Source organism: Rhinoderma darwinii, chromosome 3, assembly GCF_050947455.1.
Source record: "Rhinoderma darwinii isolate aRhiDar2 chromosome 3, aRhiDar2.hap1, whole genome shotgun sequence".
Classification (NCBI taxonomy): Eukaryota; Metazoa; Chordata; class Amphibia; order Anura; family Rhinodermatidae; genus Rhinoderma; species Rhinoderma darwinii.
Window position 1 is genome coordinate 298,664,124 of NC_134689.1, and position 16,261 is coordinate 298,680,384.

The window sequence follows — 16,261 nt, forward strand, 5'->3', positions numbered from 1 at the left end:
TCCATCTGCCCTGCAGTTTTGTTATTATAAATATATCCTATATAATTACAGCTCCAGAACCAAGCTCATACATATATACAGTACCACAAACAAGATCAGTACATAAATACAGCACTTGAACCAAACTCAGAAATACATACGGCACGAGAGCCAAGCTCAATACATACATACATACATACATACATACAGCACCAGAACAAACCTCATTACATAAATACAGCACTAGAACCAAGCTCAGTACATATGTACATATATATAATACCAGAACCAAGGTCAGTACATATATACAATACCAGAACCAAGATCAGTACATAAATACAGCCCCAGAACCAAGCTCAGTACATAAACACACCACCAGAACCAAGCCCAGTACATATATACATCCCCAGAACCAAGCTCAGTACATATATACAGCACCAGAACAAAGCTCAGTATATAAATACAGCCCCAGAACCAAGCTCAGTACATATATACAGTACCAGAACCAAGCTCATACATATATACAGCACTAGAACAAAGCTCAGTACTTAAATACAGCATCAGAACAAAGATCAGTACATATATACAGCACCAGAACAAAGCTCAGTACAAATATACAGCCCCAGAACCAAGCTCAGTACACATATACAGCACTAGAACAAATACAGCTCAATTTAGTCCAAACCCTGCTGTATAGGTTTGTACGGCAGAAAAGTACAGCTCCCAGCATGGCCCGAACAATGGTAAGGATAATGCTGGGAGTTGCTGTTTCACAAATAAAAATCATGCCACCCATCATCTCGCTGCAGATCATACAGTGACAACAGTACTGATTAGAGGCAGAATAAACATTTACATTAAGTGACTCACCGGTGACGGCTCAGATTCTAGTTATTTTTCTCTTTTCTTCTACCTCCGGTCCAGACCTCTATGATGGATTTCTCCCGACCATGACCCATTTCTGCAGTTTTACGCTCAGATGTCTTCAGCTTTTAAAACATTTCTGCATCTATAAACGAAGATAAAATTCTCAACACCTCTAAATATAATAGCGCCAATCACTGCACCTCTAATTATAATAGCGCCATACACTGTGTCCCTGATTATAATAGAACCATACACTGTGTCCCACACACACACATGATGCCCCCTGTAGATAGTGCCCCCATAGCCCCCCTGTAGATAGTGACCTACATAGAAGCCCCTTTAGATAGTGCCCCACATACAGCCCTCTGTAGATAGTGCCCATATATGGACTCCAGAGCTGCAAGGCATTAGTGCTAACCAATGAGCCACCGTGCTGCCCTATATATAGCTTCCCCTATAGATAGTGCTCCACATATAGCCCACCTCTGTAGATCGTTCCTCACATATAGCCCAGCCCTGTAGACAGTGCCCTACATATAGCCCTCCTGTAGATATTGACCCACAGGTAACCCACCCCTTTATATTGTTTCCCACATATAGCCCACCTCTGTAGATAGTGCCTCACATATAGCCCCCCCTGTAAATAGTGACCAACATATAGCCCACCCCTGTAGACAGTGCCCTACATATAGCCCTTCTGTAAATAGTGCCCCACAGGTAACCCACCCCTTTATATAGTGTCCCACATATAGCCCACCCCTATAGATAGTGCCCTACAAATAGCTTCCCTATACATAGTGCTCCACATATAGCTCACCCCTGTATATAGTGTCCCACATATAGCCCACCCCTGTAGATAGTGCCCTAAATATAGCTCCCCTTGTATATAGTGCTCCACATCCCCACATGAAGACCCCCATGTAGATAGAGCCCCCACTATAGATAATGCCACTCACAGTTTTAGTAGAAAAAACTCCAAAACTTTACATACTCACATGATCCCATTTCCGCGCCGTCCGGTGGCAATGCAGATCTGCTCTCTTCTGAGCAGGTCTGCTGGAGCTGAACGACACATGCTGCAGATTTTGTTGCAGAAAATTCTGACACTGAAAATCAGTTCCATTCATCTGAATGAGGTTGTTTCTGCCCTCACAGGACTGGATCCAAGCATAAAGTCTGCAACAAAAATGCAGCTGTGCAGTACGCAGTTTTTAAGACCCTAACTGAACATTGATTCTAGAGATTATACAGGGTGGGCCATTTATATGGATACACCTAAATAAAATGAGAATGGTTGGTGATATTAACTTCCTGTTTGTGGCACATTAGTATATGGGAGGGGGGAAACTTTTCAAGCTGGGTGTTGACCATGGCGGCCATTTTGAAGTCGGCCATTTTGTATCCAACTTTAGTTTTTTTCAATGGGAAGAGGGTCATGTGACACATCAAACTTATCGAGAATTTCACAAGAAAAACAATGGTGTGCTTGGTTTTAACGTTACTTTATTCTTTCATGAGTTATTTACAAGTTTCTGACCACTTATAAAATGTGTTCAAAGTGCTGCCCATTGTGTTGGATTGTCAATGCAACCCTCTTCTCCCACTCTTCACACACTGATAGCAACACCGCAGAGGAAATGCTAGCACAAGCTTCCAATATCCGTAGTTTCAGTTGCTGCACTTCTCGTATCTTCACAGCATAGACAATTGCCTTCAGATGACCCCAAAGATAAAAGTCCAAGGGGGTCAGATCGGGAGGCATGTCTTCTGCGGTGTTGCTATCAGTGTGTGAAGAGTGGGATAAGAGGGTTGCATGGACAATCCAACACAATGGGCAGCACTTTGAACACATTTTATAAGTGGTCAGAAACTTGTAAATAACTCATGAAAGAATAAAGTAACGTTAAAACCAAGCACACCATTGTTTTTCTTGTGAAATTCTCGATAAGTTTGATGTGTCACATGACCCTCTTCCCATTGAAAAAACTAAAGTTGGATACAAAATGGCCGACTTCAAAATGGCCGCCATGGTCAACACCCAGCTTGAAAAGTTTCCCCCCTCCCATATACTAATGTGCCACAAACAGGAAGTTAATATCACCAACCATTCCCATTTTATTTAGGTGTATCCATATAAATGGCCCACCCTGTAGTTATTGAATGATTTCTTTCAGGTTCTGTTGACAACACTGTGCATGACTCCATCCAGTAAGGGTATGTTCTACAGTAGCTGCAGCGTGGATGAGATTTATTTATTTTTTAAAATTTTTATTCTTAAATTATATGATTACAAAAATAAAAATAACATTACATACTTATATTACCCACCCATCTCAGAAGGAGAGGAGTACTGAAGAGGAGGAAGGAAAAATAAAAATAATAAGAAAAAAACATCAATCCATTGTGGTCCTGTATCCGTCTTATGTTAGACATTATAACCATGGATTCTGGCCAGACAAAAAAAAATTTTTTTAAAAACCTGCTGATTTTTTTCTTATTGTATATCCACCTCACTCTAAATATAGTTATATAAGATTAAGTAGATTTTTCCAGATTGCAGAATATTATTTAACAGCCAAAGTCAGAGTCAAAATTTTTAACAAATCTCATCCACACGCTGCATAAAAAATCTGCCGAAAAAACGTACTTAAATTGATCTGTGATTTTTTTTTTTTAATCCGCAGCACGTCAATTTATCACTGGTTTTCTGTTGCGGGTTTTCCCCATTGAATTCAATGGGGAGGTAAAACCCACAACAAATAAGCAAATGTCGGGATTTATGTGGCGGTAAAAGATGCGATTCTGCCGCATAAGATCGAAACACAAAAAAATATATATACTTACACAAAATCATGGTGACTCATCCATCTGATGTCCTGCAGCCTGGCCTGACATTTTATCCCTTGTGATGGCTGCAGCCAATCACAGGCTTTAGCGGTCACATAGGATGAAATGTCATCCCAGGAGGCTGGGCCGCAGGACGTCAGAGGGATGCATCGCCATGACAACGGGTAAGTATAAGCTTTTTTTTTTAACCTGCTGTTTTACCCCTGAAAAATTCCACCACAATTTGGTGCAGTTTTTCAGCCAGAATTCCCTGCGGATACACTGTCTACTTTTATGTAGCGTATCTGCCCTGTGTGAACATACCCTAACTGTGAAGCAATATTGTCAGTCATTTATCATTTAGTCTTCATTGTTGTCATGGGGCCTAACCTCTGTATTTTCTGTGTCCTCAGGTAACCCACAGAATCCTGCTGATCGGAGCCGTGGCTGCAGCATTACTAAGTTTACTGGCAACTTTCATCCTTGTGCAGGACACCTGAATATTAATGTTTGACGGACAATGTTCAGTCATAATTTACATTTAGCATTGTCTACATGTGCAGATAATATATAATGACTGAAGACATACTTTTATATTGATGAAGTTGTGTCTAGTACATTCTCAGTGACCACCTCTGCCACCACATGTGGAGCCAACAGGCTATGCTCTCCATAATTATCAGCAGAGGAAGGGCTGACCCATGGTGTTGTAGTTGTAATTTGGGCAAGAAGGAAACTTTAATTTTATTCCTGTACTAATGAAAGAACTCTGTTTTTCTAAGTATGGTAAGGGTTATATTCTGCTTTCAACATGCCTAGCACTTTAACTATTTAAAGGGGATTTCCCACCTTAAAGTGAATGTCCACTTTTTAATACCATGTCATTTTAAGGTCCAAATCCGGTGCTGATTAATCTCATAATCTATCTTTAGAGTGGTTGGAGCACTGTTATTCTTATACAGAACTCCAAATTTACTGCATACGCCTAGAAATAAAACAACATTCTGGCTGTCTGCAGCCACCACTAGGGGGAGCTTAGAAGATTACTGCAACCTGATTTATTATTGGGTTCAATTTATAAACAGTTGGGGGAATTTATGAAGCCCCCTTTGCCGGTTTTCCCTCTTTCCTGGTTTGGGCGGGGATTAGTGGGAGTGGCGGGGACACCATGGAAGAAATTGTATAAATTATAGCACAATTCTACTCTAGCTCATAGCTGGTGCATGGACGTCCAGAGATGCGCTTAATTTATTTAGAGGCGTGCGCCCTTTAATAAATTAGACGCATCTTGCTCCAACTTTCTTTAGATTAAGACTGGGATGAAACGCCAATCTTGTTGAATTGCCCCCATAATGTTGTAACTCATACAACCCCTCTAGTGGTGAATACAAGCATCCAGAGTTTCAAGTTTTCAAGGGGTTTGGACGTCCAGCCTCTCTGTCTGATCTGACATCGGGCGTGGAGAGTTGCTTCTACAGGCCGAGCGGAACAGTTGCCAAGACAACTTTCCGGCACCCAAGAGGTATTGTATATGTGTCTTGTTAATTAGAATAAGACACGTGCACGGTACATGCCACGATACATGCTGGTCATTGGGCGTTGCCTCGGCAACTGTCCCGCATCGCATCTAGCAGTGTTTTCTCCAAACCAGATGTCAGATTGGGGTGGGAGAGAGGGCCTAAACAACCCCTTAAAATCTATGTCTATGCAGAGGATTTGGAGCTTTGTATCAGAAAAATAATGCTCCAACATCAAGATATATAGTATAGAATTTCTGACATATTTAGATAAAAAGGAAAATGGTTTTCAAAAGTAGACATTTACTTTAAGCAAGGATGGCATATCGATTATATATAGCGTTAATGTCTGATACATTTATTTTTTTCCCCAAAACAGCACCTCTCCCAAGCCAGCACTGTGTAGAATTGCTTTTAAGGCCCCTTTACTTTAGACATTGATATATGTTAATGATATGCCATCATTGTGGGGAACCCATGTAAACCCCAGTGTAGATATTGTGCACATTAAACAGTATTACAATATTGTATATTATATATATTAAAATGTTAAATTATTTTGAGAAAGAAGAAAATATCTTTCAATAAATTACTTTTACATGTCATTTTACATGACAAGGGACCAAGAAATTGAATTGAGGGACCTAATAAATTTGTAGTAACATGAAGTGTGTTATTTTGTGATAGCTATTCAATGCTATGAAAACAGGGACCTTTGCAGGGACAAAAGTTTCCAGGGAAGAATCGAATAAACAGAAGATTGTCCCTGAAGAGAAGAAGGACAGTTGCCAGCTGACACTTGGTGCTGTAAATCGAAAGTTTTTGAACTTACTCTCCATTATAAACAGAGGAGATAAGAATCTATACTGTCAGATAGATCAGGTGTACAGATGGATCACATGCTAGCAGTGGCGAATTAAGAAGACCATGGGCCCTGGGCTCCACCGCCACCCTGCCGCGCCGTAACTATTGCTAACAGTACCTTTTTGCACAAGCATTAAAGGGAATGTGTCGCTAGAAAATATATATATATTTTTTTTAGTTAAACCGTTAGTGTATAAATGATTAAACATTGTTCTAATTTTTTACATTTTTTCACGAGTCAGGAAATATTATAAATTAGATTCTAATTTATAAAATTTCCCTGTGCTGGTCACTAGAGGGAGCAATTCCCAAAATTGCAGCATTGGCATGTGGTAAAGAAACCACAAACAATCGTCCTCAAACAATCCCCCCTCCTTTATCCTGGCTAGTGCCAGGAGAAAGGAGGGGATTGAATGTACAAACCTCCTACACTGTGTGTCGCCATTTTTTGAGCGAATACACAGTGTAGTAGGCTTACATACAGTGGTAATCACACAGTGAGGGTATGTTCACACGGCAGCGTCCGTAACGGCCGAAATTACGGGGCTGTTTCCAGGAGAAAACAGCCCCGTAATTTCAGCCGTAACGGCATGTGCAGGCGCTTGAACGCCGCGTCCATTACGAACGTAACTGGAGCTGGTTTTCCATGGAGTCCATGGAAAACGGCTCCATTTACGTCTGAAGAAGTGACATGACACTTCTTTGGCGCGGGCTTCTATTTACGCGCCGTCTTTTGACAGCGACGCATAAATATACGCCTCGTGTGAACAGACAAACGTCAGCCCATTGCTTTCAATGGGCAGATGTTTGTCAACGCTTTCAAGCCGTATTTTCGGACGTAATTCCAGGCGTAAAACGCCCGAATTACGTCCGTAAATAAGCCGTGTGAACATACCCTGAAACACGAACAAACACAGACATAACTTACCTGCTCCTGCCGCCGCCGCTCCCTCCGGTCCGTCCGCTCCCTCCGCTCCTAGTGCTTGCTTCAGAACACATGTCTGGAAGCTGCGACCGGAAGTAGTAATCTTACTGTCCGGCCGCGGCTTCCGGTCCACAAGAAAATGGCGCCGGATGTCGCTCGGCCGAAGACCTTCCATTTGGACTGTGTGGGAGCGGCGCATGCGCCGTTCCCACACAGACGGCGTACACCATAGTGAATAGAACGGGTCCCGTTCGCATTCTCTATGGGGATGCATGTGCCGTATTCCATCTCTGTATGTGTCGTTAATCGACACATACAGAGATGAAAAAAAAAATGGCAGCCCCCATAGAGAAGAAAAAAGTAAAACACAAACACACAAATAAATAAAAATTTAAAAATAAAACACTAAAAGCAAAGTGATATAAAAAATAAATTTTTCGCGACACCCTTCCTTTAACAAATGGGTGTTACGATTCCCCTTTCACAGGGCTGTGTCCCTACATACTGACAGTATCACACTGTGCAGGGGCACATCCTCCTGACAAAGGGATTGGTAACACCAATTTTTCTATCAGTCCTGGACTGCACAAAAACGTTATGTGGAATACAAGGATTTCCTATAATAAATATGTCAAGAGAGGGGACAGATTCTCTACAAATCCAGTGACTCATAGGTGACGACGTCTCAGATGCTAGTAGTTGTTTTTCCTCTTTTCTTCTCCATCCGGTCCAGAGCACATGACGACTTCTCCTGGCCATGACTCATTTCTGCAGCCCTTAAATATAATATCACCATGCACTGCGCCCCTGAATATAATTGCGTCACACACTGTAAAGTAAAGCACCACATTCACAGTTCCCTACGAAGAAGAAGCCAGCACCTACCGGAGAAGTAGAGGGGCGAATGTAACTCTTGGCCAGGCTTTCCTGGATATATTCTCTCATGGCTTCACATTCGGGACAAGAGAGACTAAATATCCTACCTTTAGGGAGCTTAGCTCCTGGTACCAAATCGATTGCGCAATCGTACTCTCTATGAGGAGGTAACTCTTCTGAGTTTTTTTTTAGAAAAAACATCAGCGAAGTCCTGAATAAACTCAGGTAGAGTGTTCACCTCCTCAGCGAGAGAAACCAAATTAATAGAAAAACATGACGTCATGCATTCATTACCCCATTTAGTAAGATCACCAGTATTCCAGTTAAACGTGGGATTATGTCTCTGCAACCCGGGAAGGCCTAAAACCAAATCGGACGATAATCCCTGCATCACCAACACAGAACACTGCTTCAAATGAATGGAGCCAACAATGAGTTCAAAAACAGGGGTATGCTGCGTAAAATAACCATTAGCAAGTGGAGTGGAGTCGATACCCACTACCGGGACAGGTTTTGGTAAATCAATCGATGGCATAGCTAGAGACATAGCAAATTCCACAGACGTAATATTAGCAGAAGACCCTGAGTCCACGAAGGCACTGCCGGTGGCAGACCTACCATCAAAAGAGACCTGAAAGGGAAGCAAGATCTTATTAGGTTTCATATTTACGGGAAATACCTGTGCGCCCAAGCGACATCCCCGATGGTCACTTAGGCGCGGAAGTTTTCCGGCTGCTTATTCTTACGCCTAGGACTGTCGTTCACTTGATGCTTGTCACCCCCACAGTAGAAGCAGAGACCATTCTTCCTGCGGAACTCTCTACGTTGTTGGGGAGACACGGAGGCCCCGAGTTGCATTGATTCATCCGAGTTTTCCGTGGAAGAATGAAGCAACGGAACCTCGGGAGCCATCATAGGGGAGCCACAGGAGAAGGCACACAAACGTTCAAGTCGTCGTTCCCTGAGACGTCGGTCAAGACGTACCGCTAAAGCCATAACCTGATCTAGAGAGTCAGAAGAGGGATAGCTAACTAACAGATCTTTCAGGGGGTTCGACAGACCCAATCTAAACTGGCACCTCAAGGCAGGGTCATTCCACCGAGAAGCTACACACCACTTCCTAAAGTCAGAACAGTACTCTTCAACAGGTCTCTTACCCTGACGTAAAGTCACCAGCTGACTCTCGGCAAAGGCAGTCTTGTCAGTCTCGTCATAGATGAGCCCGAGAGCAGAAAAAAAAGGTCAACATAAGAAAGTTCAGGGGCGTCAGGAGCCAAGGAGAAGGCCCATTCCTGGGGGACGTCCTGGAGCCGGGACATAATTATACCCACTCGCTGGCTCTCAGAACCTGAGGAGTGGGGCCTTAAACGGAAATAGAGCCTACAACTCTCCCGAAAGGAGAAGCAACTTGTAATGTCGGGGTAGGGAAACAGACAAGTGAGCCCTAATCTACCCGCCACTCAGTCCCTGCCTACTTGCAACGACCCGCCCTAGGCGACGGGGTACAACTGGGCGACAGTCCCTACACTCAATAGGTGCACGACAGACAAACAGACAAGAGTACAAAGAAGCCAGGGAAATGGGAAGTTGCCCACGGGAACACCGTGAGCAACAAGCGAGGTGAACGAGCCGAGTCAAACCAGGAGATGAGAGAGGTACAAAAACGCAGAGCAGAAGAGTGGTCAGAAAAGCCAAGGTCAATCACAAGCAGAGGATCAGTAGTACAAGAAGCTGCAGCAGGGCCAGGAAACAAACAGAGAAGAATCACAAGCAAGGAGGAACAGGAAAGGCAGGTATAAATAGACAGAGGGCGGGAGCTAGCTCCGTCTGGCCAGGCTGTGATAGGCTCTCCCACTCCTAAGCCTGCCATCCTGAGTGGTGGAAGATGGAGTCAGTCTCACAGACATAGAAGCAGGTGCAGACTGATTACTTATGGGCGTTGACACAGAAGATGTGCCTGGCAGATCCTTAACAGTACCCCCCCCCCTTTTATGAGGGGCCACCGGACCCTTTCTAGGTGGACCTGGTTTATTGGGGAAACGAAGGTGGAACATCCTGACCAATACCCCAGAGTGAACATCCCGGGCGGGTACCCATGTCCTCTCCTCAGGCCCGTATCCTCTCCAATGGACCAGGTACTGGAGGGAGCCTTGGACCATCTTGCTGTCCACAATCTTGGCCACCTCGAATTCTACCCCCTCAGGGGTGAGAACAGGGACCGGAGGTTTCCTCGAGGGAGCCAAGGACGGGGAGCAGCGTTTAAGGAGAGAGGCATGAAACACGTTGTGTACTCGAAAAGATGGGGGCAACTCCAGTCGGAAGGAGACAGGGTTGAGGACTTCAATGACCTTGTACGGCCCTATAAACCGGGGAGCAAACTTCTTGGACGGGACTTTAAGGCGCAAATTTTTTGACGATAGCCACACCAGATCCCCGACCATAAACAAGGGGTTAGCAGAACGTCTTCTATCAGCTTGAGTTTTTTGTATGCTCTGGGACGCCTCTAGGTTCTTCTGAACCTGGGCCCAGACTGTGCACAGTTCCCGATGAACGACCTCTACCTCGGGATTGTTGGAACTACCAGGTGAAACGGAGGAGAACCGTGGATTAAACCCAAAATTACAGAAAAAGGGGGAGACCCCTGACGAGTTACTGACCCGGTTATTAAGGGAAAATTCGGCGAGGGGAATGAATGAGACCCAATCATACTGACAGTCAGAGATAAAACACCTTAAATATTGTTCTAGAAACTGATTAGTCCTCTCCGTTTGGCCATTAGTTTCAGGATGGAAGACAGAGGAGAAGGACAGATCAATCTCCAACTTTTTACAGAAGGCTCCCCAAAACAATGAAACAAATTGTACCCCTCTGTCAGAAACAATATTGACAGGGACCCCATGGAGACGCAGGATGTGTTTGACAAACAAGGTAGCTAACGTCTTAGCATTGGGTAGTTTCTTGAGGGGCACAAAGTGGCACATCTCACTGTCTACTACAACCCACACCACCGACTTGCCTTGAGATGGAGGCAAATCGGTGATGAAATCCATGGAGATATGGGTCCAAGGTCTCTGGGGAACGGGCAAAGAACATAGTAAGCCCGCTGGTCGGGACCTGGGAGTCTTGGACCTAGCACAAACTTCACAAGCGGCGACGTAGGCCTTAACGTCTTTGAGCAACCCAGGCCACCAATAGTTTCTGGCAATGAGGTGCTTGGTACCCAGGATGCCTGGATGGCCAGATTGTGCAGAGTCATGATTTTCCCTAAGTACCCTTAGCCGGAATTGCAGGGGAACAAACAGCTTGTTCTCAGGAAGGTTCCCGGGAGCTGAACCTTGATCAGCCGCAATTTCAGAGACTAAATCTGAATCAATAGAGGAAATGATTATACCTGGAGGCAAAACACAAGCAGGATCTTCTTCCGAAGGAGGGCTGGCCATGAAGCTACGCGACAGTGCATCAGCCTTAATATTTTTAGACCCAGCCCTATAGGTGACCAAAAATTTGAATCTGGTAAAAAATAACGCCCATCGAGCTTGTCTCGGGTTTAGCCTACGGGCAGATTCTAGGAAAACCAGATTCTTGTGGTCGGTAAGGACCGTTACCTGGTGCCTAGTCCCTCCAGGAAGTGGCGCCACTCTTCAAATGCCCATTTAATGGCTAAGAGTTTGCGGTTGCCAATATCATAGTTACTCTCAGTGGGCGAAAACTTCCTGGAGAAGTAGGCACAGGGGCGGAGATGGGTGAGGGACCTGGTACCCTGGGACAAGACAGCCCCCACTCCCACCTCGGATGGGTCAACCTCCATGATAAATGGCTCCATTTGGTTGGGCTGAACCAGCACTGGGGCTGAGATAAAGCACTCCTTAAGGACCTCAAAAGCCTGGACAGCCTCAGGAGGCCAGTGGAGGAGATCAGCACCTTTGCGAGTGAGATCAGTAAGAGGCTTAGCGATGACCGAGAAGTTAGCAATAAATCTCCTGTAATAATTAGCGAACCCCAGGAAGCACTGTAACGCCTTCAGGGAGGCAGGTTGGACCCATTCCGCCACAGCCTGGACCTTGGCGGGGTCCATGCGGAATTCATGAGGAGTGAGGATTTTACCCAAAAACGTTATCTCCTGCACCCCAAACACACATTTTTCTGTCTTAGCAAACAGTTTGTTTTCCCGAAGGGCCTGGAGCACCTTCCTGACATGCTCAATGTGGGAGGACCAGTCCTTGGAAAACACAAGTATGTCATCAAGGTACACTACAAGAAATACCCCCAGGTAGTCTCTTAAAACCTCATTTATGAAATTCTGGAAGACCGCGGGAGCATTACACAACCCAAAAGGCATGACGAGGTATTCGAAATGACCTTCGGGCGTGTTAAACGCAGTCTTCCACTCATCCCCCTCTTTGATGCGGATAAGGTTATAAGCCCCCCGTAGATCAAACTTAGAGAAGCATTGGGCCCCCTGAACCTGATTGAAGAGATCAGGAATCAAAGGAAGGGGATACTGGTTCCTTACAGTGACCTTATTCAAGTTTCGGTAGTCAATGCATGGCCTAAGACCACCATCCTTCTTCCCTATGAAGAAGAAGCCAGCACCTACCGGAGAAGTAGAGGGGCGAATGTAACCCTTGGCCAGGCATTCCTGGATATACTGTCTCATGGCTTCACGTTCGGGACAAGAGAGATTAAATATCCTACCCTTAGGGAGCTTAGCTCCTGGTACCAAATCAATTGCGCAATCGTATTCTCTATGAGGTGGTAACACTTCGGAGGCCTCTTTAGAGAAAACATCAGCGAAGTCCTGAACAAACTCAGGTAGAGTGTTCACCTCCTCAGGGAGAGAAATAGAATTAACAGGAAAACATGACGTCATGCATTCATTACCCCATTTGGTAAGATCCCCAGTATTCCAGTCAAACGTGGGATTATGCAACTGCAACCAGGGAAGGCCTAAAACCAAATCGGACGATAATCCCTGAATCACCAGTACAGAGCACTGCTCCAAATGCATGGAGCCAACAAGGATTTCAAAAACTGGGGTATGCTGTGTAAAATAACCATTAGCAAGAGGAGTGGAGTCGATACCCACTACCGGGACAGGTTTAGGCAATTCAATCAATGGCATAGCTAGAGACATAGCAAATTCTACAGACATAATATTAGCAGAAGACCCTGAATCCACGAAGGCACTGCCGGTAGCAGAGCTACCACCAAAAGAGACCTGAAAGGGAAGCAAGATTTTATAACGTTTCATATTTACGGGAAATACCTGTGCGCCCAAGTGACCTCCCCGATGGTCACTTAGGCGCGGAAGTTTTCCGGCTGCTTATTCTTACGCCTAGGACTGTCGTTCACTTGATGCTTGTCACCCCCACAGTAGAAGCAGAGACCATTCTTCCTGCGGAACTCTCTACGTTGTTGGGGAGACACGGAGGCCCCGAGTTGCATTGATTCATCCGAGTTTTCCGTGGAAGAATGAAGCAACGGAACCTCGGGAGCCATCATAGGGGAGCCACAGGAGAAGGCACACAAACGTTCAAGTCGTCGTTCCCTGAGACGTCGGTCAAGACGTACCGCTAAAGCCATTACCTGATCTAGAGAGTCAGAAGAGGGATAACTAACTAACAGATCTTTCAGGGGGTTCGACAGACCCAATCTAAACTGGTACCTCAAGGCAGGGTCATTCCACCGAGAAGCTACACACCACTTCCTAAAGTCAGAACAGTACTCTTCAACGGGTCTCTTACCCTGACGTAAAGTCACCAGCTGACTCTCGGCAAAGGCAGTCTTGTCAGTCTCGTCATAGATGAGCCCGAGAGCAGAAAAAAAAGGTCAACAGAAGAAAGTTCAGGGGCGTCAGGAGCCAAGGAGAAGGCCCATTCCTGGGGGACGTCCTGGAGCCGGGACATAATTATACCCACTCGCTGGCTCTCAGAACCTGAGGAGTGGGGCCTTAAACGGAAATAGAGCCTACAACTCTCCCGAAAGGAGAAACAACTTGTAATGTCGGGGTAGGGAAACAGACAAGTGAGCCCTAATCTACCCGCCACTCAGTCCCTGCCTACTTGCAACGACCCGCCCTAGGCGACGGGGTACAACTGGGCGACAGTCCCTACACTCAATAGGTGCACGACAGACAAACAGACAAGAGTACAAAGAAGCCAGGGAAATGGGAAGTTGCCCACGGGAACACCGTGAGCAACAAGCGAGGTGAACGAGCCGAGTCAAACCAGGAGATGAGCGAGGTACAAAAACGCAGAGCAGAAGAGTGGTCAGAAAAGCCAAGGTCAATCACAAGCAGAGGATCAGTAGTACAAGAAGCTGCAGCAGGGCCAGGAAACAAATAGAGAAGAATCACAAGCAAGGAGGAACAGGAAAGGCAGGTATAAATAGACAGAGGGCGGGAGCTAGCTCCGCCTGGCCAGGCTGTGATAGGCTCTCCCACTCCTAAGCCTGCCATCCTGAGTGGTGGAAGATGGAGTCAGTCTCACAGACATAGAAGCAGGTGCAGACTGATTACTTATGGGCGTTGACACAGAAGATGTGCCTGGCAGATCCTTAACAGTACCCCCCCCCCCCTTTTATGAGGGGCCACCGGACCCTTTCTAGGTGGACCTGGTTTATTGGGGAAACGAAGGTGGAACATCCTGACCAATACCCCAGAGTGAACATCCCGGGCGGGTACCCATGTCCTCTCCTCAGGCCCGTATCCTCTCCAATGGACCAGGTACTGGAGGGAGCCTTGGACCATCTTGCTGTCCACAATCTTGGCCACCTCGAATTCTACCCCCTCAGGGGTGAGAACAGGGACCGGAGGTTTCCTCGAGGGAGCCAAGGACGGGGAGCAGCGTTTAAGGAGAGAGGCATGAAACACGTTGTGTACTCGAAAAGATGGGGGCAACTCCAGTCGGGAGACAGGGTTGAGGACTTCAATGACCTTGTACGGCCCTATAAACCGGGGAGCAAACTTCTTGGATGGGACTTTAAGGCGCAAATTTTTTGACGATAGCCACACCAGATCCCCGACCATAAACAAGGGGTTAGCAGAACGTCTTCTATCAGCGTGAGTTTTTTGTATGCTCTGGGACGCCTCTAGGTTCTTCTGAACCTGGGCCCAGACTGTGCACAGTTCCCGATGAACGACCTCTACCTCGGGATTGTTGGAACTACCAGGTGAAACGGAGGAGAACCGTGGATTAAACCCAAAATTACAGAAAAAGGGGGAGACCCCTGACGAGTTACTGACCCGGTTATTAAGGGAAAATTCGGCGAGGGGAATGAATGAGACCCAATCATACTGACAGTCAGAGATAAAACACCTTAAATATTGTTCTAGAGACTGATTAGTCCTCTCTGCTTGGCCATTAGTTTCAGGATGGAAGGCAGAGGAGAAGGACAGATCAATCTCCAACTTTTTACAGAAGGCTCTCCAAAACAATGAAACAAATTGTACCCCTCTGTCAGAAACAATATTGACAGGGACCCCATGGAGACGCAGGATGTGTTTGACAAACAAGGTAGCTAACGTCTTAGCATTGGGTAGTTTCTTGAGGGGCACAAAGTGGCACATCTCACTGAAGCGGTCTACTACAACCCACACCACCGACTTGCCTTGAGATGGAGGCAAATCGGTGATGAAATCCATGGAGATATGGGTCCAAGGTCTCTGGGGAACGGGCAAAGAACATAGTAAGCCCGCTGGTCGGGACCTGGGAGTCTTGGACCTAGCACAAACTTCACAAGCGGCGACGTAGGCCTTAACGTCTTTGAGCAACCCAGGCCACCAATAGTTTCTGGCAATGAGGTGCTTGGTACCCAGGATGCCTGGATGGCCAGATTGTGCAGAGTCATGATTTTCCCTAAGTACCCTTAGCCGGAATTGCAGGGGAACAAACAGCTTGTTCTCAGGAAGGTTCCCGGGAGCTGAACCTTGATCAGCCGCAATTTCAGAGACTAAATCAGAATCAATAGAGGAAATGATTATACCTGGAGGCAAAACACAAGCAGGATCTTCTTCCGAAGGAGGGCTGGCCATGAAGCTACGCGACAGTGCATCAGCCTTAATATTTTTAGACCCAGCCCTATAGGTGACCAAAAATTTGAATCTGGTAAAAAATAACGCCCATCGAGCTTGTCTCGGGTTTAGCCTACGGGCAGATTCTAGGAAAACCAGATTCTTGTGGTCGGTAAGGACCGTTACCTGGTGCCTAGTCCCTCCAGGAAGTGGCGCCACTCTTCAAATGCCCATTTAATGGCTAAGAGTTTGCGGTTGCCAATATCATAGTTACTCTCAGTGGGCGAAAACTTCCTGGAGAAGTAGGCACTGGGGCGGAGATGGGTGAGGGACCTGGTACCCTGGGACAAGACAGCCCCCACTCCCACCTCGGATGGGTCAACCTCCACGATAAAT

The 16,261-nt window shown here is 46.0% G+C and overlaps 1 protein-coding gene across 1 annotated transcript in view; it reads left to right on the top strand.

Annotated features, from left to right (window-relative positions):
- LOC142748128 (peptidyl-prolyl cis-trans isomerase FKBP8-like) overlaps positions 1-5,857 on the top strand; it is a 60,267-nt gene extending 54,410 nt beyond the window's left edge. Inside the window, exon 8 of the mRNA XM_075855256.1 lies at positions 4,086-5,857. Coding sequence (XP_075711371.1) covers positions 4,086-4,172 — 87 coding nt within the window. The 3' untranslated portion in view covers positions 4,173-5,857. The remainder of the gene's footprint in view (positions 1-4,085) is intronic.
- The last annotated feature ends 10,404 nt before the right edge of the window (positions 5,858-16,261 follow it).